The 26,949-nt window shown below is 48.8% G+C and overlaps 2 protein-coding genes across 6 annotated transcripts in view; one reads left to right on the forward strand and one right to left on the reverse strand.

The window, feature by feature from the left end:
* PLAGL2 (PLAG1 like zinc finger 2) lies at nt 1–20,583 on the reverse strand. Of its 5 annotated transcripts, none has more exons than XM_046679988.1 (3): nt 20,399–20,583; nt 7,757–8,130; nt 1–5,150 (listed from the first exon to the last, which is right to left on the reverse strand). In XM_046679988.1, the coding sequence occupies exons 2-3, from the start codon at nt 8,014–8,016 to the stop codon at nt 3,920–3,922; spliced, it is 1,491 nt and encodes a 496-aa protein (XP_046535944.1). In that variant the 5' UTR covers nt 8,017–8,130; nt 20,399–20,583; the 3' UTR covers nt 1–3,919. The 5 variants fall into 5 exon arrangements, with proteins under 5 accessions (XP_046535944.1, XP_046535941.1, XP_046535943.1 ...); XM_046679985.1 differs by lacking the exon at nt 20,399–20,583 and adding an exon at nt 13,453–13,571; XM_046679987.1 differs by lacking the exon at nt 20,399–20,583 and adding an exon at nt 11,213–13,446.
* POFUT1 (protein O-fucosyltransferase 1) overlaps nt 13,650–26,949 on the forward strand; it is a 25,509-nt gene continuing 12,209 nt past the window's right edge. The window contains exons 1-4 of the mRNA XM_046679991.1: nt 13,650–13,886; nt 15,472–15,593; nt 19,437–19,619; nt 20,788–20,900. Coding sequence (XP_046535947.1) covers nt 13,754–13,886; nt 15,472–15,593; nt 19,437–19,619; nt 20,788–20,900 — 551 coding nt within the window. The 5' untranslated portion in view covers nt 13,650–13,753. The remainder of the gene's footprint in view (nt 13,887–15,471; nt 15,594–19,436; nt 19,620–20,787; nt 20,901–26,949) is intronic.

Here is a 26,949-nt window from a genome sequence, read left to right on the forward strand (position 1 = left end):
TCAGAAGTTTTTAATAAACAACTTCATTATAAAAACTTTTTTTGAAAATGTAATTCTGTAAAACATTGAAAAATCTACTTTAACAAAGATATGCCCTGTGCATTTTCTAATGGCACTTATATTTTACAATTAAAAACCTTGTTTTATATAAAGCCAAAAATACTCCAAGAGGTTATTCACTGTGTTTACAAAGTGCTAGAAGGTTTTTGTCTTGTATTTTTCTCTCTTTAAATAATCTGGCATTACGAAAGGGTGGCTCCAAAGCCTTGACCACTGGGAGGGAGGGAGGCATATGAGAAGTGGTGTTTCAAGAGTTCTAGTGCCGAACATTGAGGTGGAGAGGTACATATGGGGAGAATCGGCTAAGGAAGTCAGCTTACATCCGAAGAAACTGGACTGGAGTACTTCTTCCAAATCCCTCCACAGAGGCACTAGAGCATCATGGTGAATCCTTCTCCCGTCAACATCAGAACACCCCTTTTCCACCCTACTCTCCAGTGGTGAAGGTCACAGCCAATTCCTTCCACAGCAGGTTCAGAGCTCCAGGAGAGGCCAGGGTGGGGTCCCAGAGGAATCTGGACTTTTCTGGCCAACACCTGCCTAAGGCAAAGTTTCTTATTACATAAATATCCTTGTTAAAAAGCAAAATATTGATCCTGTACAATATAAACTGTTAAAAAAAAATCGTGCTTAAAAACAGCTCCTAGATAAGAGGGGAGGTGGAAAGGGGGTGGAGAAAACAGCTACCAAAAAGAAGGGGGGGCGTGGGGATTTAAAAGGCTACTAGGGAAATTTAGGGCAGTGGGAGAATTTCAACTTAGGACAATATCTACGAGCAAAAAAGTAATCACACCTGCTTCCCGGATTTCCATTAACAAAATGCCATTTGTAAAAGGTTGGGGGGGAAAAACTCATTGGTGCTCCTCTCCCTACCTCACCTCTTGAAGATGTGCACAGATCCTTTGAGCTGACACAGCCGGGTATGTCATGCTCTGGCCCCCAGGACTGCATTCAACCCAGACCAGCTACTGTGCAAGGCGTGAGGTGCCTGGCCCCTGCTCAGGGTAGCTCAGCGCTGACAGAGCTTGGAGGTGGTGGTGGGGAAAGGGGACATCACCCCTTTTTCCTGGTCCCTGTTTGGTCTCTGCCACATGCCATGGCTCCTTTCCTGGGCAGACGCCCCTCAGGCTCTCATGGCCTCAGTAAGGGTATTGAAGTGGGTTTGGTACTGAGTATAGGATAAAGCTATTCTTATCCTTTGAACAACCAGGCCAATAAGGCGTTTTTTTTTTTTTTTTTTAAATTTTGGGAAGAGAGGTTTAAGAAACAGCTGGGTAGCTATGGTCCAAAAAAAGGTGAAGGCAGATGTTCCCCTGTGTCAGCAAAGTTCACAGTGATAAGGAAGTTCTTTACGGGTGGTGAGGGCATTGAAGGAAGAGGAAAGAAGGGGCGGGATGAAAGGAAGAAGGGGAGGGAAGGAGGGGCAAGACCCCAGTTACAAGGTTTTAAATAGTTGCTTTGCCTTTCCTATGAGTTTCCCAACATCACTAATGGGGAGATCATCCAAGGAAGGAGCAGAGAGGAGGGGACTCCTCTAACAGCCCAGACTTTATATTCTGTGGCCAGAGGCCCATTTGCCTCTGTAAACGAAGGGTGCAGGGAAGGTGGCAGGGAGTGGCGAAGGGTTGCTGGGTCTAGTGATGAAGACCAGAGACCAGGAGAATGGTAGCACTGAGTCCTGCTTGGATCCTCACATACCATTTCCTACAATACGAGTCCCAAAAACATGCACAGCATGCAGGAGGTGGCTGCGTACCAAGGTGGACGCTCTTAAAAATAAACCTTAATTAGTCCCTGGGACTCACTGAAACTAATTTTTAGAAGCAAATCACCTAGTCTGATTCTAACCTTGCCAGACATTTTTATATCTGGTTTTGTTTTGTCTTTTAAAAGGTATCCTAAGCTATCCTGCCTAAATCAAAACATGCTTATCTACTCCACATTATTTCCAATCAAGGGCCAGGGAGGTACATTTTAAGGCTTTCACCTCAAACAAAGAGTACTGGCCTGGGCTGAAGCAGAAGCCTGAGTCTTGGACCTGCTCAATTCCTGATGATAAATCAAAGTGATTTCTAGACAGAAGGGGGAGAGAGGAAGGACTGGGAGGAGGCTGAGGCAGTTCCGTGGTAGTTTGTCCTGAAACCCTAGTGGAGAAGCCAGCATGATGCACCCACTGAGAGAAGTGCCCAGAAACTGCTGGCTGTATCTGTAGGAGTTAACAGTAAAGAGGTAGAAGTGTGTTTCTGAATCAGAGTGGAAGTGTCTCAAGAGGATCCCACATTAGTGGTCCCTGAGCTGCCTCCCTTCCACGAGCGGGAAGAGCGAAGCCTATGTAGAACTGAGATGAAACAGAGATGGAGTTCAGCTGGGCAAGGCCTGGTGCTATCTGTGGCAGGGAGCCCCACAAGTCAGAAGAGAAGAACTAATCATTTGTTGCAAGAAACCTTGCTGAGAACTGGGGGCAAAACTGAGGGGGCCCACAAGAGGAAGGTGGAAGTTTTTTGATGGAGGGCAGAGAAGCCCATGCACAGTGTCCCTGAGTCCATGGTGACTGCAAAATGGAGAGGAGGGACACTGTGGATAAAAAAAAAGTTTGGTATGGGAGGCAATGATGCACCCATAGACTAGGACTCAACTATCTGGCCAGTCCTAACTTTCTGAAAACTCGTCTTCCAACAATTCCACAACTTTCTGGAAAAGGGACAGGTAGGAGAGAGACAAATGAGGGGTTCACACCCTCTCCTTTGCTATCCACACCAGCCTAGAACCCAAGTCCCTCCTTCCAAGACTAATGATAACAGCTCATGATGTTCAGGGTAGGCATTAGGGAATGGGGAGGTGACAGAGGTGGGCATGCCTTTCATTTCTTCCCCTCTCCTGTTCAAAAGGAGGATGAGGGGGGTCATGATGTACTTGGGGAAAAACAGAATCGCAGACCTGTGAGAAAACTGCTCCAGTCTTCTTGCCTGCCTCCTGTGGACACTGCTGAGGAAGGCAGAACAGACACAGTCATGGAAGATGGCAGAGACTGAAGCAGTCCAAAGTCAGTTTATTTCCCCACAGGGGAAAAATGTGACCTCAAGTGAAGAGAAGTCAGCGAGACCCGACTCCGCCTTGTAAACAGGGCTCCAGTTAACACCAGGTACCAAATGGTTCCGGCTGGTGCCAACTGGAATGGACTTGTGGGAATGGATTCACGGTGTGTAAACAATGTTCACTGCAATCATTCTAAGGCTAACAGCTTGGCAAGGGAGATGAAATAGTGGTCTGAGGCGACTGTGTAAACGGTACCGTTGCTGGACAACACTGACTGAAAATGGAGGTGGTGGTACAGGAGGGATGGGGGGGAAGAACAGAGGCTCTTTCCTGCCTGTTGGTTGGAAGCAGGTGATGGAGCCAAGTGATCCTCTGCAGAGGTCTGACCAACTGCTGTGGGGTCTGCAGGTTGGGACCAGAAGGCGGGCTTCTTGGGCTCTCTCTCTCTCTCTCTCTCTCTCTCTCGAGGTCATCCAAAGAGAAACCCTCTATGTCTCCAAGAGACCTCCCCCTTCTCCAAAGAGAAGGAGGTTCTGACGTTTGGGAGAGGGAGAGGGCTAAGTGTGGCTCCCGATTCAGATAAAAAAAAAAATAAAAGTAAAAATACCTGAAGTCCTATGGTATGAGATCTTTTCATGGGGTTGGGGCTCAAGGCTCCTCCTGGAGCCTGAGCCCCCAAACCAAGTGCTCCATACAGATACTGGAATTTTTTCTTTTTGAACCCAGCTCTGAAAGCTCAGCTGCCTTCATGGGGGATGCAGATGGGGTAGGTACTGAGGCTCCCTGACAGAGCCCAAGACTGAGGTGAGGGCCTCCCTGGGGGCTACTGGAATGCCTGGTGGAAACGAGGCAGGGTGGTGGTGCTCAAGCCGGACGTGAAGACAGGAGGCAAGGAGTGCAGAGGCCCGAAGTTCAGTGGTCCCCCAGCTCCCGAGGAATCTTGAGGTTGAGCTTGCAAAGTGGTGAGCAAGGGCTGTGCCTCGGCCTGGGAGTAGCCCATGACCAGGCCTCCTGTGGCCCCAGGCGGGTTACACGGGGGCAGGTTGAGTGGAAGAAAGCCCAGTAAGTGGGAGAAGTCCACATTAGCAGCGCAGAGGGCCTCAGAGAGGTTGGCGGGGCTCTTGGTGAGCAGTGCTTCATCTAGGAGGGCCGCAGCTGCCGCCGGCTGAGGTGAGGCGGGCTGGGGTTCAGCGGATGAGAGAGACAAGCTTCCAGGAAGCTCCGCCAGAAAACTATCCACCTCCACTTTGGGCAATTTGTCAGGCAAGTATGAGGTAGATCCAAGCTGATATTTTGGAGGAAGCTGAGCTGGGGAAGAGATAGGTGAGGATTCCAGAGGGTAGCTCATACCCATGGGCAGTGTGTTGTGCACCAGGGAGTGTGGCACGCCAGCGCTGGGCACGGTAGGGATGTGGGCACCATACATGCCCATGGGCAACATACCAGGGAAGGCCTTGGCCCCCATCATGTCCCGAGAGGCCATGCACAGCACAGGGCTTAGCTCTTCCTTCACGCTGACTGTGGAGCTGCAGCTGAGTAGGCCTAACATGTCCACTGGCTCTGTCTTGATCTTGAGCAGCTCCTGCGAGTGGCTCTTCTTGACATGACGCGTCAGGTGGTCCTTGCGGCCAAATCGCTGGGCACAGTACTGGCACAGGAAGTCCTTTCGGCCTGTGTGCACCACCAAGTGCCGCCGCACATCCTTACGAGTGTAGAACCGCCGCTCACAATGGTCACAGGGGTGCTTCTTCTCCTTGGCACCGCCTGCTACCCGGCGTGAGTGGGCCTTCAGGTGCTCTAGCAGGGCCTGGGTACTCTCAAAGGTCTGCAGACACACCTTGCAACTGAGGTCACCGCTGCTGGCAGCATGCATGGCCAGGTGGCGCCGGTAGCCCAGCTTTGTATTGTAATTCTTACCGCACTCAGAACAGTGGAGGGCCTCTTTGTTTGGGTCGTGGGTCTGCAGGTGGTTCCGCAGATGGTCTTTACGGTGAAACATCTTATCACAGTACATGCACTGGTGGGGTTTCTGGGCTGAGTGGGTGGCCATGTGCCTGGGGGTAGGGATAAAGGATAGAGGAGACAGAAAGAAGGGAGATCACAAGGGCTGGCCAGACAACCGAGGTGTCCATTAACAGGGAACTAGATATAAAAATTATGGTAGAGCCATGCAATGGAATGAAATAGAATACCATGCCAACTATATTCTAGAGATATCCTTGCCCACCTACAAAATCACGTATGTTCTGCTATTCTTTGCAGCATATTTTGTAGCAGCAAAAATCAGAAACAATCTAAATACCCATCAATAGGGAACTGGTTAAATAAATTATGCTAAGTCCATAAAATGACTCAACTTTTTAAAAAATAAGGCAGCTTTATATGTACCCACAGGGAACAAGCTCCTAAATTACACTAAGTGGGAAAAAAGCAAGGAGATACAGCAGTGCATCTAGAATGGTACTATGCATATGAAAAGAGGGAAAAATATATGTATGACTGCTTGTATGTGCTTACATTTCTGGAAGGATATTTAAGAAACTGACAACACTGGTTGCCTCTGGGAAGAAGAAATGGGCAGCTTATGGGTGTGACAGAGAATTTTCAAAAGGTATACCTTTTGGTACCTTTTCAGTTTTGAATTAGGTGAATGTATCTCCTTTTCAAAAAACTATATTTATAATTTCTTAAATAACGCAATAAAGGGAAAGTGAAATATATCTAAACTTCCTGATCCGGAACAATCTCCCAAGATATAGGGGCTAAGTCAAAAAAGGAAGTTCCGTACAGTGTGTGTAATACAATCCCTTGTGAAAATAAAAAGGGAAGGGAATATGTTTGATTGGCAAGCAAAAATACTCAAGAAAATGACCCCACAGGTTGCTTTTGGGGAGAAAAACAATGCCTTTGAGTGTGAGGACAATTCATTTTTCACTGTATGACCATCTGTACCACTTAAATTGTTTGCCACATAAACCAGCAACATTTAAAAAAATGTTTCCACGGTATGGCACCTCAGTGTCCCTTGGTTTACCTGCTTCCATCTGGTTGGAAGGCAACTCAGAGTCCAGGAATTACAATCCAGAGCACAGTACATTCAGAATCAACTCAGCAAGACTTCAAGGGCTCACTGTTTGCCAGGCCCTGTGTGAGGTGTGTCATTAACCTTGTTCTCCATAAGAAGCTAAAGGGCAGCCCTGTCACCAATAAGTGGCAGAGGGAGAATTTAAACACAGATTTTCTTGAGACCTGGGTTGACTTAGGCATGCCACCACTAACTCTGGTATAGCACCCAGTGATCCTTTCTATCTGGATAGAATCAAACATACCCCTTACCCTCATGCTATGTGTGAGTGCTCAAGAGTGCTCACGCCTATGAGGGTTACTATTAACCTCCTGGTAAGTAACTAACGTGGTAACATGAGAGGGAGGTGCTGAGTGATCCACAGTCCACTTCCCTCATTCTGAAGGTGAGGAAACTGAGGCCCAAAGAGGTTTTGTGACTCGCTTAAGATCACACAGTGACTATGGATGTACTTGGAGCTCCTGCCTCCTGGACCAGGATCTTTCTTGCAGCCTCCCACCAACACCCAGACTGTCACTAAGAAAGTCTAAGAGGATGGCCCCTACTGGAGTCCACCTAAGACACAGGAGTACACAAAATCAAAGCATTCCTGAGGACCACAGAACTGTCATGAGGGCAATCCTGGTCACACACTACTGTTACCTGTTTTAGTTTCTTCCTATCAACTGTCTTCCAGACAAGGAACTGAGGCTTTCTGTGGTCATCTTGTTCATGTATTTACTTGTCTGCTGTCTGTCCCACTATTAAGACAGTAAATTCAAAGAGGGCCAGCACCCTCACCTGTCTGGCTCACCACTATTCCTAGCACTGAACACTGTGCCTAGTATTAGCAGGAGCTAAATAAATCATAGTTGGATAGATGAATGACGGTGCATCAGGCAGTCTATCTCATTTGTAAAGGACATGTTCATGTTCCTCTGATGGAAAGTCAAGGAAAAAAATCAAAATTACTTCCGAGCGGGCCCCCCTCCCTTCAAAGCTGCTCTGCCATATCTGCTTTACACCCGAGCTTTCACATTTCATTTCACTTTAAGTAGAGGTTCTTGGGCTTACACATTTCAGGAAAGCCACCGACCCAGAGGACACCAGGGATTCTACAGAGACAGAAGTAATCATCTGAGTGGCAGGCCGGTTCAGTAGAAGAGGCGCTGCAGGAACTAAGCAGCTATGTGACCTTAGGTAAGTTACTTTCCTGCTCTTAGCCTCCACTTTAAAATTTAAAGATTGGACAGAAGGTCTCCTTTTCCTTCTAAAGTTCTAAGACTGATTCCTAATTTCTGGCTAAGATTCTCACCATTACCTGACAGCGGTAGGGAAAAAACAGTATTGAAAAAAATGTTCAATCTAGTTTGTTCACAGTTGTCTGATATTGTACCCATCAGATTGTAGTATCTGAATAAAAAAAATACTGCCATTAGTTTTTAGTGAGTGCCCTCAAAAAGCTGGTGCTCAGGAAACACTTATGGGACAAATTAACCTCTAATGCCACAGAAGAAGCCCCACACTCAGTGGAGTCTCTCTGGCTTTGTCCTGTGGGAACCTCAGGGCAGAAAGAGGTATAGGAGTGTCACCTACCTATACAGCTTGTACTTGGAGGCAAAAGCCTTGCCACAGTGCAGCTGAGGGCAGCTATATGGTCTCTGTTCTGGATGGGGGAGGCTGTGAGGTCTCAGTTTCTCCCCATTTGAGAAGGGTGTCCCCGAGATTTCACATTGGCACTTCACTTGACTCTCCGCCTCCCGGCCCCGAGGCCTGGGAACTAGTTTCCAGCCCACTTCCTCCTCCTGCTTTGCATCTTGAATCCAGGGGGGGACGCTGGTGAAAAATGTGGTCATGGCAAGGCTAATGGCGAAGGGCCATGTTATTCAGAAAGCCTCCCCATCAGCTCCACACAGGCTCTCTGCTCTGTCACAGCCTCCACCGCAGCCTTCAGAAAACAATCTCTTCACCTGAAACATCAGAACACCTGGTGTTAGGGAGCCCCATACCATGAAAACACAGGCTCTGGAGGCAGACAAATCCCCATTCCAATCCCAACCCTTCCACTTAGAAGCCATGCGACTTCCAGCCAATTACTTACTTCCCTGCGCTGTTTCCTCCTTTACAAAGTGGGCTTAATAATCTCCTAAATCACAAGGATGTTTTGAAGATTAAATGAGATAATGAACATAATTCAGCAGAAGGCTGGGCACCTAGTAAGTGCTTAGCGATAACTATTATTACTAGTACTGCCTAGGCTAACAGGAAACAAGATAATCTGAAGAAGAGCCCTAAACTCCAAACTTTCTCTTCTGACTTCACTTTTACATCTTTCCCACTAAATTTAGAGATAGCAGCTCCTCCTCCTCCTCTTTACCCTACTTCCCCCTCACCCACTACTTTCCACAGTTCTTCTCCTCATGGAGGTGCTAAGCAGCAATAAAACGCCCAAAAGGTAACAGAGGAGAAGGAAGGAGAAGGCTTCACTTAGGAAATTTACACCCTAGAAAGGCACCCTCTGTGCCAGATGTGTTTCTTAGCAGTGCAGCAACATCAAGAGGTTCTGTCTGAGGAGGCAACAGCAGACTCAGCATTTCCCCTAGACCAGTACTGGTCCCATCCTGCCCTCCACCACCTCTCTGGATCTCTGGGTTTCAGGACCCAGACCATGCTTCTTTAGCAAAGCCTGTCCAACACCCCAAGATGCTGAGCGGCCCCTCCTACAGACCCTCATAGTACACATGCATTTCTCCATTATGAGCAGGGAACACATTTGCATTAGAACTTAGTCTCCTCCACCAAACTCAGATTCTTTGAGGGCTCAGATCATATCTTTTATGCATCTCTTTTCTAGCATCTAGAAAAGGATCCTCAGCTTTCTTTTAGACAAGTAAATTAGTCATTGAATGCAAGCTGATTCTCATAGACTAACTTACTGTCAGGAAGGTCTGGTTTAAACTGGGTTCACAGCCCTTCCAAAGTGAGAAGCCAATATCTTGAAGCCTTTCTCTTGTTGGGGAGGGAGCAGGGGTGTGAGGGCGGTTAGAGCAAAGATGACACAACTTCTTTCCTGACATCAACTCAGAGGAAGAGAGGATGGGAGTTACCATACTGACTATCAAAAGTGGGACAACAGATCCACATTCGCACTCACAAGCTCATGACAGATTACCAACCGCAATGCAACTTGCTACAACAAGGGGATTCCCTTTGAAGAGTTCATGCCAAAATTTGGTCATGAGGCTTTTCCATGTAAAGGGAGCAAAGGGGGTATCTGGGGAGTGTCCACGAGAATCTGGGGAGGGCTCCAACTGCACAAACTAGCTGTGGGCCACAGAATGCTTGCTCAGCTCATTAGCACCTGCTGCTTACAGTGACCATTCATCCAACAGACTGGCCATGAACGAGATGATAGGATCAGCGGGTTCATGCCCCAGAGAGCTTTGCTCATCATTAACACGAGCTATGTCCTGTTCAGGAACCATTCCTCTTGTTGAAGAAACATTGCAATGTAATATGATAAACATTTCCCCATCACAAGTGGAGATTTGCCTAGAAAGATCTGCACAAAGGTGGCTGCATTTTGCATGAGTCACACGCTGGGGAGGGGCAGGTAGCACTAAAAACTAGTCCCACTTGAGCCTTCGAGTCATCATGGCATATTTGCCTGCTTCACTGTAAACCTCAAAGGCCTTTGACATCTAGCTTTCATTGTTTAAGTCCCCTCCTTCTTTGCAAGGGTGGAATTACCTGTTTATAATACCAGTGATTACTATACACCTTGGAATTGGGTAGAGCAAGCACAAGTTTGAACACCTAGTTTGAAGGTAAAGGAAATTCCCTCCAAAGTCAAATTCTTCTATCCCTTGATATCTGAAATCAAGCACCTCAGCCTCTGGAAAATTAGGAACAGCAGCCAAAGGGAAGCAAGTCACATCACTTTGGCTGATCTAAGAGGGGAGCGTGGCCCTGGAAATTCCGCACAAACTCAGAAAGAGAACGGTACGTCCCCCACCTCCCACACGTCCACCTCAACTGTTCTCCTGAACAAGCACAAACAAGACACAGCAGTTTAGTATGCTGCTACTGAAAGAGTGAGTAATGGGCTTCTAGGAAAGAGGCTGGTGGTGGCTCAGAAGAGCTCACGAGGTTGTACTGAGAGAACCAAAGGAGGCCAGCAGCCATGTGCTTGCCTTGATCTGCATTTAATGTGGCTCTGGCTTTAAAAAGAAAACAGCCAACACCCTGATCCTATTCCCCCACGCGTTTAAGAGGCACAGCAGAAATCCTTACCTACAGTCACCAACAGGCTGCTGGATAACCAAAGCTGCTAGTGTTACCTTAGGAGCCCTTCTGGGAATCTGGTCTCTCTTCCTCTGTCCTTTGTCTGGAAACTCCTCTGATCCAGGAAGATTCCTGGGTCTCTCTCACATTATCAGAAGGCCTATTCCTCCAGACTTCCTCCTCAGCAAAACCGTGAAAGAATTCTGCTTCTTCAAAGCTGCTCTTCTGGTCTCACACTAACCTTAACAACTACAGAGAAGCTGACAGAACCTGTTCCCATAAAACAAACACAACCAAGCCCTCCCAGTTACTGGTGTACCTTGGTATATTTTCATCCTAAGATTCCTTCTGGTGCCTGATCTGAAGAGGGAGGTCGTGTGGAAGGAACCTTGGACTTGCTATCAGAAGAGCTGCTACTTGCTGGCTGTGAGACCAGGGGCAGGTTACTTTGTTTCTCTAACTCAGTTTCCTCGATTTCTAAAATAGAGATTTATTCTCCTCACCTATGACATTCTCATGGACTAAGTGAAACGACCCTCTTGGAAGCGTCGGGTATAAAATCTGTGCACCCAGGCAGGGCAGGCTCCAAGGTCTCACCACGTCCGCCTTCTCCACACGGGGCCTGAGGAACACTTCTTTCTTCTCCCCTCTAATGTGACTTCTCAGCCAGTTTCCTTCCCTCCCCGCCCTCTCCCCAGAGCGCAGCCTTCCCCTTTTCCTCACAATTAACCCCCGGCACATCCTCTCTGACCAGTGCCCCTGCTTTACCTGCCTCCAGCAGCAGACCCTGGGCCACAGTCCCCCACTTCAGGAATCTCTTCCGGTATCAAGGCTCCATCTCCCAAACACAAACGCTCGTTAAGAACTCTGTGCAGCCTCTCTGGAAGCCGAGAGGAGATGGACAGCGGCCCAGTCCGTCTGTCCCCTGTTGTGTGCCATGATGCCTGCTGCCTCTGAGGAAACTATAGTTTTTATGGTGTTACATCATCTCTATAGAAACTGCGTTCTTTCTCCATTATTAGCCTGTTTCCTCATCAGTAAAGCTAAAAATACTTACCTCACAGGCTTGTTGTAAAGATTATTTCAGTCAGGTATGAAAGGGTTCGGCATGGGGCTAGGCTTGCTCGAAGCATCCAACAAAAGGCAGCTATCATCCTGTCTTGGTGCTGAGCTGCCCGTCCCCAACTCTGCTGCCACTTGCATCCTCCCAACCCTCCCCAAAACCTGTTGAGAAGCAGCCCCCTGCAGCAAGGAGAGGGTTAATCTCCAAGTGTTCTTAACTAGAGACCCGCAGAGGATTAACAGCTCCACTTCAGTGCCTACCCTAAAATAGCTTTTATCCCTCCTGCCCAAGAGCTACTTGGGGATCTGAAGAACTCAATTCAACACCTGCCGAGGAGGAAACACACCCGGGGACGTTCCTAGGGGTGGACAGAATCTTCCCTTAAGCAGAACCCAAAATAGCAACCGAGAAATTATAAATAGACTTAGGGAAAAAAAAAAAACCCAGGTCCTGACCTGGGCACCAGAAACATATCCCAAAGACACACCGAGTGGCCGGAAAACAGTGAGAAGGAGAGGGGGGAATGGGCACAGCTGCCCCTCCCACGCGCTCACACTCAGAGGAGTGGGAGAATTAAATTACAGGAGGCTGGAGAGTCTCAGCGCCTCGCGTCACTCCAGGAGACCTCCAACAGGATTTACAGGGGTTGGATTTACGCTCAGGCTGCTGGCTCTCCTGCCAGTGTAGATGGGCCCTCTCTGGAGTCCCTTTGATTCACTATTTCCTCTGATTCCCACCGCCTCCCACTCCCGAGGCCTTGAGCAAATGGCTGCAACTCACTCCAGCCCCATTTTCATGAAGAGGAAACCTGATTAGATCCCCGCCCCAATCTGGTGGCCTCACCTTGGGGGGGGGGGAGGGAGGGTTAGAAACCCAAGGCCAGACTCTATCACCGTCCCAAGATGACAGGTGGAAAAACACACAAGCCGGGAGACAGGCTACACTCGCCGGTGAAAGCACCAAAACTCCCCGCACCAGCTGTCCCTCACCCTCCACCTTACAGGTCCCTTTCCCCCACCAAGCTGGGGCCATCGTGTGGGACAGGACTGCCTGGCTCCTCGGGCAGCTTCTGGAGCACCCCCGCTGTGCGATGGGAAAGGTTAAACTCCCCAGGGGTCGGGAGAGATGGGAGCGGCCGGCTGCCGGAGAAGGGACAGAAATTCCGGGAGGAGGTCTTTGGGATGGGAAGGAAGGGCAAGGAGAGTAAGGAATCATGAGCAAGCTATCCGTGGCTCTAAGGAGCCCCCCACCCCCACCCCGAAAGAAAGACATAGGGGGACGATAAGGACCGGAGGGCTCCAGGGGTTGAGGATAGAAGTGAATGCCCTGAATTTCAAAAGTCTCAAAATGGGTATTGGGAGACAAGACGTCTAAGGTTCCCGGGGAGTATGGTCAGTGAGGAGGGAACTCCAGGAGTTTATTTGGGTTCCCCAGAACCAGGTATCTGAGGGAAGCTTCAAAAGGGGTTATGTGGTTCTGGAAGACGAAACAGAGGGTCGAGAGCGGACTACGTGGAGCAGGAAAGGGGGTTGTGTGGGCCCGGGTAGGCGTGTCCGAGGAGAGGGAGCAGGTGCAGCTTATCTGCGTCCCCCAGTCCCGGGTCCCCGGTTAGGTCAGCAGTACGTTATCTGGGTCTCCAGGGAGTCGGGGGGTCGGGAGTGGGGGACCCTCAGGGCTGCGTCTCCGGGTCTCGGAGAGGAGGGGGCCGGTGGGGTTTCTTCGGGTCCACCGGACGCAGGTATCGGGCCAGGGAGAGTTTTCGTCCCTCTGGGCCTCTGTGGGCCCCGGTTGGCGCAGAAGGGGCCCTCGGCCAGGGGTGTGGGCGACCGCGCTGAGCGGCCCGGGATGAGGGGCGCCCCCGCCCCGGGTGCCGGGCGCGCGGGCGCAGCGAGACGGCCTCCCGCCCCGCTCCCCGCCGTCCCCCGGGGCCCTCGCCGGGACTCACCGCGCTCGGGGCCCCGCGCTGCGGGCCGGGCCGCGCTCGGGCTCCGCCAGGCCCGCTCAGGCCCCGGTAGTGGCGGCGGTCGGGCCATTGTGCGGTGCATTGTGGGAGCCGCGCGAGCGGGCGCTCGGGCCGTGGAGGGGGCGGTGCCGCGGGCTCTCTATGGTCCCGCCCGCCGGCCAGCTAGAGCGGCCGGGGCGGCGCGCGGGCGGCGCGCGGGGGCCGCCGGGAGCAGGGCGGACGCTCGCGCCCCTCCTCCTCTCCCCGCCTCCGCGCCGCGGCGCGCTCGGGCTTCGAAGCCGAAATGGGCGCCGCCGCGTGGGCATCGCCGCCCCTGCCGCTGCGCGTATCTCTCCTGCTGCTGCTTCTGCCGCTCCCGGGGCTGCCCGAGGGCTCCTGGGACCCGGCAGGTTACCTGCTCTACTGCCCATGCATGGGTAAGGCCTCCTGAGCCCTCTCCTCAAATGGGGAAACTGAGGCCCGGAGAGGAGAAGCCACTCCTCCGGGGCGCCCAGAGACACCTTGACAGGTCCAGGAAAGAACCCCCGCGCGGGGCCCGGCCTGCCCCTCGCTTCTCTGCCCCAGTTGCAAGGGCACTGAGGGGCCTCTGTATTCACCTTTCCGTTTGGCAGATGAGAAGACTGAGGCCAGGAGAGGTTAAGTGTCTTGCGCAAGGTTTAAGCTAGCCCGGAGTCCAGTGAATGGAGTTAGTGCGGCAGGACTTGACGTCACTGACCCAACCCTGGTTCTGGGCTATTCTTTCATTAATTCAAATATTTGTAGGGCACTTACTCTGTGTCCAGCCCTGTTCTCTGCTCTGGGGATGTGGCAGTGATAAGACAGAAAACTCCATGCCCTTGTAGAACCTTCATTTAGTTGAGGAAGACAGACAATAAAAGAAACGTAAAAAATAAGTAATGACAGAGTATCCTAGAAGAGGATGAATGCTATGGGTAAATAGAGAAAGGTAAGGGAAAATAGAAGAGCCGGTTAAGGGTGCAATTTAAATGGGGCGGTGGATCATCATTGTAAAAGTCAATCCTTCTTAAAATTCTCCAGACTCCTGACCACAGTGGTTTGGCCCTGCCCATATCCACCGCTGCCCTCTCCCCAGATCCTCCAGCTGCAGCCACATTTGTCCCCTTTCTGTTCCTCACACGTACTCAGGACCTGCAGCCTGGACTCGTCCCTCTGCCTAGAACACCCTCTTCACTGCCAGACCCGCTCCTTCCCATCCTCAGGTCATAGCTTAAATGTCACCAGAAAGGACTTCGCTGACCTCAACCCAAATAATCTCCTCCTTAGTGTTTTCATCACCAAAGTTTTTTCTTGAAATTATCAAAATTTATCACTATATATTTGTTTACATGTTTAATGTCTCCCTAGCTGGACCGTGAGTGCCATGAGGGCAGAGACCTTGTCCTTCTTGCTCACTTCTGTATTCCAGCACCTAGCAGAGAGCCTGGCACATAGTGGCCTCTCAATAATATTTGGGGAATGAATGAATGGATGCCATGCTGGGGATAACGAAAAGAGTCAGACACGGTCGTTCCCCTGAGGCATTCACGGGCTGAGGAAACAGCCAGTACAAAGGCCAGGAAGTGGGAAAAGACATTCTAGGAAAAGTGAAGAACCCTAAGTAACTACAGTCCGAGGAGGGGGACTGAGTATGGCAGGTGAGGCATTCGAGTTGCCCCTTTATGCACAGGGGAGTGAAGATAGAGGTGGAAAGGCACTCCTGACTGAGGGAACAGCAAGAGCAAAGGCACGGGGTGGGGATGGGAAGTGTAGAGCATGTTTGGGAAACAGCAAGGAACCTGGAGTGGCTGAGGCAGACAGGGCAGGGCCTGTGGGCCTTGACTGTCAGACACTGGGGTTCAGAGTTGATCCCATCCTGCCAGCTCCTCTGGCTCTCTTTGGTGTCCTGGCCGTCCCAGCTCTTGGCTCCACATCCTGTCTGAGCCCTGCATGCCCCATGCCCTCAATGCCCCAGCCTCACTTCACCCACAATTTACCATCCAGGGCGCTTTGGGAACCAGGCTGATCATTTCTTGGGCTCCCTGGCATTTGCAAAGTTGTTGAACCGCACCCTGGCTGTACCCCCTTGGATTGAGTACCAGCATCACAAGCCTCCCTTCACCAATGTGAGTACCTCCCACAGACCTTAGCCCTTGTCCACCCTTCCCCAATGCTGTTCACCTCTGCTTGACCCTGAGTCCTTCTCTGTGCTTTACCTTCCACACCTCTGAGCTTGCCCTACCCCCACCCAGAACTGTCTTCTCTGGAATAACAGTGGCTAACAGTGCCTGTCTGCCAGGCACTGTTCTGAGCACTGCATGAAGATGAGCTCTTTTCTCCCTCATCACATCCCTGTGAGGAAGCTGGAGTTTAGAGAGGTTAGGTAACTTGCCCAAGGTCACACAGCTTGTGAGTTGTAGAGCTGGAATTCAAGCCCATGTCTGTCTGACTCCAGAGCTTGTGACCTGAACCTAATGCCCCATTTCCAGCCCTGGTTGGTCCCACCCTCTGTACGTCCCACTGGTCAAAGGGTAATGGGTGCTACTGTCAGTTTTGAAGAAGAAACTGAAACACAGGTTAATTAATAATGTGTCCAAGGCCACAAACCCAGGCAGTCTGGCTCCAGAACCACCTCTTCCCCATCAAGGGGCTCCCTTAGCATGGTGATGCTCAGCATCCTCTGGCTCCTTGCTTATTCTTTGTGTCTTCCGCTGGTCCTGTGTCTGCCTTTGTTCACTTTGTATCCATCGGGGCCTCGCAGTAAGAACTGAATTAAAATTTAATGAATTGACTTTAAAAGTTTTTAATATACTTCAAAAATTATATTTAGTATGTACAAAACACTGTATTTCATTCTTATAGTCTTTTCTCTGCATAGCTTTTATTTTTTCCTTTGCATACCTGTATTTAGAGAGGTTTTTAACAGTTAGAGGTTAAGAGATCATAGCCTGGCTGGGCCACTTACTAGCTGTGTATCTTGGGCAGGATACTTGACCTCTTTGTGCCTGTTTCCTCATCTTTAAATCAACTGAGCTCATTGATGTAAAATTTGTAGGACACAGGAAATCTTCAGCAACGGGAGCCGTTGGTGTTCAGATTTTTTGCATTCACTGATGTGGTTTAGACGTCCGTTCATCTCCCTCTGCCTTGCCTGCTTTCTCTCACCTTGCTTCCTCACCCAAGAGTGTTTTGGAGTCTCCATGTCTTGCTTTCTATGGGTTACTCAACCTGTCCCAATTGGGCTCCCCTTCCCCACTGGGACCTTTCTCACAGAGGTCACCAGGGACCTCAAAATCGCCAAAGCCAGGGGTCATTTCTCAGTCTTTATCTCAACTGATGACCTCCCAGTGGCACCTGGCCCCGTGAACCTCTGTCATTCCTGAACTTCCCTATTCTCCTGGCTTCCAAGACACAGCCTGTTCCTGCTTCAGCCCTGACCTCTCAGTATTTTCCTCTTTGTGCTGTATTGGGGGCCCCTCTCTCTCCACTCACTGTTTGAATGTTGGTGTGTCTCCTCTTTCTGTTTGCTTATTGGTTGTGTGACCTCAGATGAGTTATCTGGATTCTGTCTGCCTGGGTTTCTTCATAAACAAACTGGAGATGGTTGTATTCCTACATCTTAGAAACAGATGAGCAACCCCATGATGTGCAATGAATACAGCAGCTGGCACTAACTTGGCACTCAATAAATATCGTTGCTATTATTACCATTATTTGCTTTGCTATACATTTCTGTTGACTCTTGTGGCTTTCACTCTTCTCCACATACCTCCTAAATTTCTCTATGGCCTAGACTCTTTGACCACAGACCTGTGTTTCTAACTCCTAGACCCTTGAGTCTACTTGCATGTCCCATAGATGTCTCAAATTCTCAAAGCCGGAACTGAACTTGGCAGCTTTCCCCTTCTGTGTCACCTGTGTCACCACCTATATTCCCAGCCTTAGTTTCTGTCACCTCCATTCACCTGGATACCAAGCCAAGGACATAGAAGTCACCCCAATTGCCTCCCTTTACCCTCTGCTTCACCCTCCTTTACATCTTCTGACCTGTCTGTGTCTCTCCATCTTCATTTGGACTTGTGAGAGATGCTCAAAAGTACATATTGAATGAATACTTGAACAAATCAAAGGACTATCGCAGTAACCTCCAATTCTTCTCCTTCCTCTTAATCTTACCATCAATACATTCTCTCCTCCACCACCACAGTGATCTTTCAAAAAGGCAAAGCACGTGTTATTTCTGCTTAAATTCCTTCAGCAAGACCTTGTTGCTAACAGTTAAAATTCCCAAAGTCTGTGCCATTGCAATGCCAGTGGCTCATGCAAGAAGCGTGCAGTGGTTAAATCAGTTTGGGAAATTATATTCTCAATTTCCCATCCCCCCAAAATTGGAGATTCAAAACGCACATCAGCGTGTTAGAGGCCCTGAGAAGTCTTGTAGTAAAGAAACCAGCTTGGGCCAGCCTGGTGGCGTAGCAGTTAAGTTCACACGTTCTGCATCTCGGCAGCCCTGGGTTTACCGATTTGGATCCCGGGTGCGGACTTGGCACCGCTTGGCAAAAGCCATGCTGTGGTAGGCATCCCATGTATAAAGTAGAGGAAGATGGGCATGGATGTTAGCTCAGGGCCAGTCTTCCTCAGCAAAAAGAGGAGGATTGGCAGCAGTTAGCTCAGGGCTAATCTTCCTCAAAAAAAAAAAAAAGAAACCAGCTTAACACAGCATTTCCCAAGCCTGTTTAATTCTGGAGCCTTTTTATTGCAGAACTCTTTATCCACATGAACTAGTGAAACGTGCTTGGGAACCCTGACCTATAGGGTAAAGTCTAAATTTTATTCCATGATGTTCTAAGAAGTTTTTTAATCTAGAAAAATATAGAGATTAGGGGCCAGCCAGCCCTGTGGGCATAGTGGTTAAGTTTGTGTACTCTGCTTCAGTGGCCCGGGGTTTGCTGTTTCTTATCCCAGGTGTGGACCTACACACTGTTTATCAAGCCATGCTGTGGTGGCATCCCACATACAAAATAGAGGAAGATTGGCACAGATGTTAGCTCAGGGCTAATCCTCCTCACCGAAAAAAAAAAGAGAGATGAATACAATCACCATCCATGCACCCACCACTGAAGTGATAATTATAAACATTTTCTCATTTTTGCTGCATCTTTTCTTTTTGTTGATAAAAGACATACAATGTTACAGATAAAGTTATTAAAAGGTACAATGTCTCTTGGCTCCTGAAGCTAATCGTAGCTCTTCTCCCCACCCCTACCCCCAGAGACAACCACTGTTGCTGATTTAGTGTCTTTGGTGTGACTCATTCCGGGTTCTTTCCTATACTTCTACTGTGGCTCTGAGCATCCTTGTGCCCATCTCCTGGTGCAGAGTACAAAAACTTCTCAAGGGCAAATACTTAGAGGTGGAAGGAGCATTTTAAGTTCTATTAGATGCTGCAAGGTTACATTCCAAAGTGTTTGTTCCAAAATGTACACTTGTACCAGCCATGTACGAAAATGCCCATTTCCCCACATCCTTTCCAACAATTAGAGTTAAGCTGTTAAATTTCACTAGTCTCATGGGTAAGGAGTGATGTCTTGTAACTGTAATTTGCTTTGACCCAATTACTAGTGAAGTTGCACACCTTTTGAGTATATTGGCTCTTTGGGTTTCCTTGGCTGTGAGTTGTTCTCTCCTGTCCTTTGCCCATATTTTCTTTTTTGTCATTTGTCTTTTTTCTTATGGATCAGCAGGCATTTTTTTAATACAAGGAATACTACTATTTTTTCTTTAGTTTGCAGGTATCTTGTCCCAGTCTGTCTCTGTCCTAACTTTGGTGTCTTTTGCCACAAGTTTCCATTGACATGTGGTCTGAGCTGTCTGGGTCTTGGAGTGTATGGCTGTAATAAATGTCTCTAAAATAGCCACTAGGAAACTGAGGAGGGACCCTCGCTCCTCCTTTTCTCCCTTTCCTGTAGCTCCACGTGTCCTACCAGAAGTACTTCAAGCTGGAGCCCCTCCAGGCCTACCATCGCGTCATCAGCCTGGAGGACTTCATGGAGAAGCTGGCACCCACCCACTGGCCCCCTGAGAGGCGGGTGGCGTACTGCTTTGAGGTAGCAGCCCAGCGAAGCCCTGATAAGAAGACGTGCCCCATGAAGGTGGGTCTTGTGGGTTTGGGGGGCTCTTTCTGCCTGTTTCATGCTCTCTAGGCCCCCGAGACACTGGGTAATGGCAGTATGCGGGGGGAGGCACCAGAAGGGCTTAGAGTAGAAAGATGGAGACTTAAGTTCCATTTCTGGCATTTGTCAGTGGTGTTACCTAAGCAGAGGACTTTGTTTCCTCTGAGCCTTTATTTCTACCTACAAAATAAAGATGCCATTCCCAGCTCTGTCTCCCTTATAAAGTGTCATGGGGGCCAGGTGTAAGGGTACTTTGTACACTGTAAAGTGCCATATCAGTACTAATAACTAATACTCACATAGCACTTACTACATGCCAGTACCATGCTAAGAGCTTTACACATCTTAATCCACTTAATCCTCTCACTGCTCCATGAGGAAAGTACTATTAATATCCCCATTTTCCAGAGAGGACACTGAGTGTGACACAGAGAGGTTCAATATTTTGTCCAAGGTCACAAAGCAAACAAGCGGTGGAGCTGGGATTCAACCCTAGCTAATTTGACTCCATTGTCCACCCTCCTAACTTGTATACTGCCCTGCCTCTCAGCAGGTAAATGAGAAGCTATCATATTTTGTAGTAGAAATTTGTAAATGTCTGCACTTTAGGAATAAGACAATCCCCAATATGTCTTTCAATGCTCATGTTGAAGTCTGGGGTGGGTGGTTGGAGGAGCCACGAATTTTGAGAAGGGAGACCTGGCTTACTGCCCCAACACTGCCCTCACTTGCTGTGTGAGCTTGGGCAAGTTCCTTACCTTCTCTGGCCCCTGGTCTCCATCTTGAAAATGAGGGCATTGGATCAGCTGGTCTTGAAAGTCTCTTGAAGCCCTTGTCCCAGTTCCAAGGTCCACTTCCTCCCCAGACCCCCACCAATGCTGCAGGGTTAGTAGAATGTGGCATGTGAGCAGGAAAGACTCCTTCAGACACTGTGGTGAACATCTCCTGCTGGAAACCACACTGGAGGCAGGGCTGCCCTCCTCGGCCCCAGCCCAGGAATTACAAGGTGACATTCCTACTGAGCCATCCCATGAGGGTGATTCAGCCTGAGTTAATCACCCAGGGTTGCCCCATCACCGTTCCTTGGCCCCATCCCCAGTTGGCTTCCCCTCCCCCGCAGTAAGCCTTTGATGCTCTCTCTCTACAGGAAGGAAACCCCTTTGGCCCATTTTGGGATCAGTTTCATGTGAGTTTCAACAAGTCGGAGCTTTTTGCAGGCATTTCTTTCAGTGCCTCCTACAAAGACCAGTGGATCCAGAGGTACTTGGAGGGGCAGCATTGCTGGGTTTAGGGGAGGGGCATGGGGCTCATGGACCTTCCTGACCCTCTCCCCCTCTACCACACCCTGATGTATGAGACCAAAGGTGCAGCCATTCTGTCTGTTGAACTTGGGATCCTATGTGATCTGTTCCCATCTCAGCGCCTGACACGGCGGGACGTTGACCTGCCACAAGGTTGAGCAACAGTTTATCAGCCGATAAAGGATGTCATAAAAAGGCTATTATATAGTCACATGAGTCTCGATTTCCTCCTCTAGGCGTGAGAATCACTCCCCTGTTACCTTCCTTTTCACAAGGTGAAAATTCGAAGCAGCTTCTAGAGAAGAACAACTTCAGGTGCAGACTGAGAAATGATGTCATCCTGATAATAATTGAATTTACTTTATTAATTGCGTTCCAGTAGGCCCTATTAAAAAAAATAGGTTAGCAGGGCATAGGCACAGGCTGTGAAATATTTATAGAGCGTCTGTTGTGTATGCGACAGAGTACTCAAAGGCCAGAGGTGATATATAAAAATGAGGAAGACCCAGCCTCAGCCTTCAGGGAGCTACAGTCTAGTTGTAATGATGATAGCTAACACAGTGCATTTGCCCTTGATGCTATAGCGTGGCAAAAAAGAGCGTGGGCTTAGAGGTCAGTCTTGGCTTAGGAGCTTATGAATTCATGCGTGGTCACAGCACGTGGCATTTACTGGGCCAAAGATAGACTGATGTAGAGAGACGAGCACAGGCTCAGGATAAGACAGACCTGAGCTCTGACCCAGCCCTGCATCTCTCTCAGGTGACCCTGAGCAAGCCACTCCAGCTGTCTGGACTGAGTTTCCTCCTTGGTTTAATGGAAGGAGCACTATGGTATCTGCCTCCTAGTGTATAAAGCACACGGCACACAGGAGGGGGCCAACCAGTGTTAGCTGTTACTTTTATTATTTACATGCTTTATTTTATTTAAGCCTTTGAGAAATGTCATGAAGTGGGTATTATGATCCGTTTCCATTTGAAAGGTGAGGAAACTGAGCTCAATGAGGTTAAATAACTTGCCCAAGATAATGCAGCTGTTCAGCAGACAGCTGGGGTCTGCATGTGAGTCTTTAGTAGCTAGTAAGAGCTCATGTTTATTCAGTGCCTGCTGTGTGCTAGACACAGTTCTAACTCTTCACTTCACCACCTAAGTCTTCTAAGGGGATGACTTATTTAATCCTTCCACAAGTCTGTGGGACATGTTATTGTCATCTGTGCTTTACACATAAAAAATTTGAAGCAGAGAGGCGTGAAGTTACTTTCCCAAGGTCACACAGCTTGAAGTGGCAGAACTGGGATTTGAACCCAGGCAGTCTGACTTCAGAGCTCCCCTTCTTAATCACCGTGGAGAAAACAGCTGTGCCTTTAACAGCTGGCAGTTCCTATTTGCCCTCAGACTTGCCCTCAGAGCTAGTTCATGAGCTAGTGAGGATGCTCAGTCATGGCAGATTCTAATCCCCCCTCATTGTTGATCCCAGATAGGACATTCCCTTTTGATCACTGGCTTGGTTCTCCCCATTCAGCTCTGAAAGACTGGACCTGTGGCCAGAAGGCAGACCTGCCCTCCAAGGATGGAGATTTGCCCCTTTTGACAAAATGCCAGAAAAAAGAAAAAAATCACACCGGCTCTAAAAGCAGCTCCAAAAGCAAATTCCAGAAAGCCAAAAAAAGTGGACAATCCTGGTCGGAAGAGAAGGGACGGTGCTGCGTGGATGCACCAGTCAGGGAGTGCTGCTGAAATGCTTGTCCGTTGCCCCATAGTCATGTTTGAGTTCGTTGAGTTCTAGGAATTGGGTGAGGCCTTGGGGAAGCTTGTGCCTTACAGCCAAGTTTTTGGGAAAGGAAGTCTAACAGGGAAGATGAGGTCCCTGGAGCCTGTGTGAGAGAGTTAGGGCCGCCTAGGCAGCTGGCTTCCTTCATGCCTGTCTCCCTTCCACACCTGTTTTAGAAGCCCCTCCTGAGTGTCAGGCACTGGTCTGGACTCTGGGAATACAGGCAAGAATAAGGCAGATAAAACCTCTGCCCTGATGGAGCTGAGCCTAATAGGGGAGACAGTGAATAAACTTACGTTAGACAGTTCCAGAAGACATAGTGCTATGAAGGACGAACAGGTGATGTGTGATTGGCAGGGCTGAGACCTTGTCTTCGTCAGCTCAGGCTGCTGTAACAAAATACCGCAGAGGAGGGGGCTTAAACAACAGACGTTTATTTCTCAGTTCTGGAGGCTGGGAAGTCTGAGAGCAGGGTGCCAGTATGATCAGGTTCCGGTAAGGACTTCTTGGCTTGCAGGCAGGGCCTTCTTGCTGTATCCTCACATGTTGGAGGGAGAGCAAGCTCTCTGGTCTCTTACAAGGCTGCTAATCCCATCATGAGGACTCCACCCTCGTGACCTCCTCTAAACCTAATCACCGCGCAAAGGCCCCACCTCCTGATACCATCACACTGGGGCTAAGGGCTTCAACATGTGGATTTGGGGACCCACAAGCATTCAACCCATAACAGACCTAAAGGGTGAGGAGTCAGCCCGGCAAAGAGCTGGAGGGGAAGGTAGTTCTTCTTGGCGGGGACCTTGAGCACAGAGGCTCTGAGGCAGGAACAAGTTTCGTGTGGCCAAGGGGCAGGAAGAAGGCCAGTGTGGCTGGTGTGGGGCACGTGAGGACAATGGTAGGCTGTTCCTGTCCTCTGTTGCTGCATAATAAATCACTCCAAAACTTAGTGGCTCAGCAGCAATTTATTAGTATATCTCAGAGTTCTGTGGATAGACTAGGCTTAGCCGAGGAGTTCTTTTGTTTGTGTTCTATTTATCCATTTTCTTCATGGAATCCCAACCGGACAAAATTTCAATCCGCATTAGACATCTAATTTCTTGGAATGAATACCGTTTAGAATATCCACCACAGACTTGTTGGGAGATTCGTTGTTTTTTTTTTTAATAAAGAAAAAAGCTAAATTTACTCATAATCCTATCACTTCTCAAAAAAACACTGCTAGCATTTTGATATATATACTTCCATTCTCCAGACATTTTTGTACACATATACATACCTATACGTATTAACGTAAAACAAAATTATTATATATAGTTTGTCATCAATTATTTAATTCACGATCTTTTCTGAAGAGTAATTAATATCAATATTTACCAGGTTCGTAAATATTCTTGACAGGATTAGTTCTAAACATATAAAAACATGAGATTTCAAAAAATGGTTACTGGTGTGTATATGTGTATTTATGCCAGTGGAGTGTCTGCATGTATTTATTTAACCATTTTTAAGTGTACAATTCAGTGGCATTAAGAACATTGATATTGTTGTACGACCATCACCACTATGCATCTCCAGAACTTCTTCATCATCCCAAACAGAAACTCTGTACCCATTAAACAGTAACTCTCTGTTCCCCTTCCCCAGGCCCTGGTAACCTCTATGCTACCTTTCTCTCTCTATGATTTTACCTATTCTAGGAACTTTATATAAGTGGAATCATATAATATTTGTCCTTTTGTGTCTGGCTTATTTCACTTAACATAATGTCTTCAGGGTTCACCTGTGTTGTAGCATATATCAAAATCTGAATAATAGTCCTTTGTAGGTATAGACCACATTTTGTTTATCCATTCTTCTGTTGATGGACACTTGGGTTAGCTGGGCACTTCTTGCTTGTAGTATCATGTGGCTGTAGTCAGCTCTCGTCTGGGGCTGGAGTCATCTGAAGGCTTGACTGAGTTTCATGTCCAAGAGGGCTCATGCTGGCTGTCATCCGGGAGCTCAGCTGGAGCAGTCAGTTGGCATGCATGCACTTGACCTCTCCATGTGGCTTGGACTTCTGACAGCATGGTAGCTGGGTTCTGAGGGCGCATCTGGGGAGTGAGTGTTCCAAGGGACAGGAGGTGAAAGCTGCTGGCCCACTGAAGCTTGGGCCTAGCAGCTGAACAGTGTCACTTCCACCAGATGCTATGGGAGAGGATATAGAGCCCACCCACTGGGAAGAGATTCAAAGAATTAATCTTCCACATAGGGCAGGAGATTGGAGCAGTGGGCAGTGGGCAGACCATGCAGGGCTTTGCAGGCTCTGGTGAAGCAATCTGATAAGCCTGTGAATGCTTTGTAGGGGTGAGTTTGAGGGTGTATGTATTTTAGACATTTTGTAGAATAGTGGACACTTACTTGCTGTAGAATATTGTCCTTTGGGGGTTGGGTATGGGTGTAGGGAGAATGACATTGGAAAGGGTCAGGCTCTTCTCCGGGCTCACCATGTGGCTAGGCAGATTGCTTCCCTTCTCTGGCCAAAGTGCTCCATTTATAACATGAAAAGGGTGAGTAAGATCATTGGTTTTCAAACTGTTCCTCAGAGTTCTTGAGAAGTGCCTGTGGTGCCACGGGGGCAGCAGTGGGGGCCAAGTTGGAGGAGTCCGCTCCCCTCCTTCAACCAGTAACCCTCTTGTGTATCAGCTAAAGGTTTTGATAGCCACAAGTCTAATTTAGGCTACTTGTAACAAGACCGAAAACAATAGCAGACTAACAAGATAGAAGTTTGTTGTTTTCTTAAGTTAAAAAGTACTGGAGTATTCAGCCCAGGACTGCATGGCAGTGCCGCTGTGTCCTCAGGAATTAGGCACCCATCTCTCTGCTCAGCGCCCCAGTACTGGCTTTTTCCTCAGTGTCACCTCAGGGGCAAGATGACTGATAAAACTTTAGCCATCAGGGGCTGGCCCCGTGGCCGAGTGGTTAAGTTCGCGCGCTCCGTTGCAGGCGGCCCAGTGTTTCGTTGGTTCGAATCCTGGGCGCAGACATGGCACTGCTCATCAAACCACGCTGAGGCGGCGTCCCACACGCCACAACTGGAAGGACCCACAACGAAGAATATACAACTATGTACCAGGGGGCTTTGGGGAGAAAAAGGAAAAAAATAAAATCTTTAAAAAAAAAAAACTTTAGCCATCATACCCTTGCCCCAGGCAGCTGAAAGGACAAAAGGAGTAGAAGAAGGATACATCCTGACCTTTTTAAGGAGTCTTCCTTCCAGGTTGCTTACAGCTCATTGGCTGGTATTTAGGCACATAGCCATAGCTAGCTACAAGAAGTACTAATAAATATCTTTATTTGGAGCTGCTTTGTGTCCAGCTGAAGATTGGGTAGTAGGGGAAGGGGCTAAGAGGTATTTCTTCCCCATGAAGTGATTTCTGAGGATCTTTCCAGCTCTGCTGGTTCTGAGTCTATAAATACCCTGGTGGATGTTTAATTCAACAGATATTTATTACACATTTGCTGTTAGAAGGCTGTGGACCATCATGCCGAACCATTCTTGTAGTATGAAGGTAACAGGTATTTGAGCACGTGGCTTGTCTTTCTCCCAGGCTGCAGCCTCCCTGAGAGGATATAGACAGGTGATGTGTAATTGGCGGAGCTGACACCTGAAGGAAGATGAGGAGCTAGCTGTGCAAAGAGCTGGAAGGAAAGGTAGTTCGTCACAGCAGGGCCATGGAGAGCAAGGCTCTGGCTCGTTTGTGTCCCTGCGTCCTCTGCATTCAGCATGGTATGCGTCCACTGGTGTACATCCATAGGTGTATCCGGGGCACAGAAGTGGATGCTGTGCATAGAGAAGCACCAGGTTGTTGGGAGATCTCAGTGGAGTAGCTGTGGTGGTGAAGTACCCCAGAAGTTCTCTGCGCCCAGCAGCAGGAGAGCGTGCCTTCTTCAGCTGGGTAGTGACCAGGCTAAGGGCCTGACCTAGGGTGGACAGTTAGGGGGCAGATGGAGGTGGGCAAGCTTTCTTTCCAAATAAGACCCTTAGTCCCCTCTTTCTTTCCAAACAACACTCTCATTGGGAGCAAATGAGCTCACCAGTCTTGGCTTCTTGCTGCTTTTCAGGTCAGAGCTGATGTCCCATTAGGACAACTGTGTGCTGATCCAGATCTGGTGGGAAGGTGGATTTTCCAAATCTGGAATTCACCAAGGGCCAGCAGCAGGTTCCTTCCAAGAGGTCCGAGAGGGCACAGATCCTGATTTG

This window comes from Equus quagga, chromosome 12 (assembly GCF_021613505.1).
Source record: "Equus quagga isolate Etosha38 chromosome 12, UCLA_HA_Equagga_1.0, whole genome shotgun sequence".
NCBI classification, from domain to species: domain Eukaryota; kingdom Metazoa; phylum Chordata; class Mammalia; order Perissodactyla; family Equidae; genus Equus; species Equus quagga.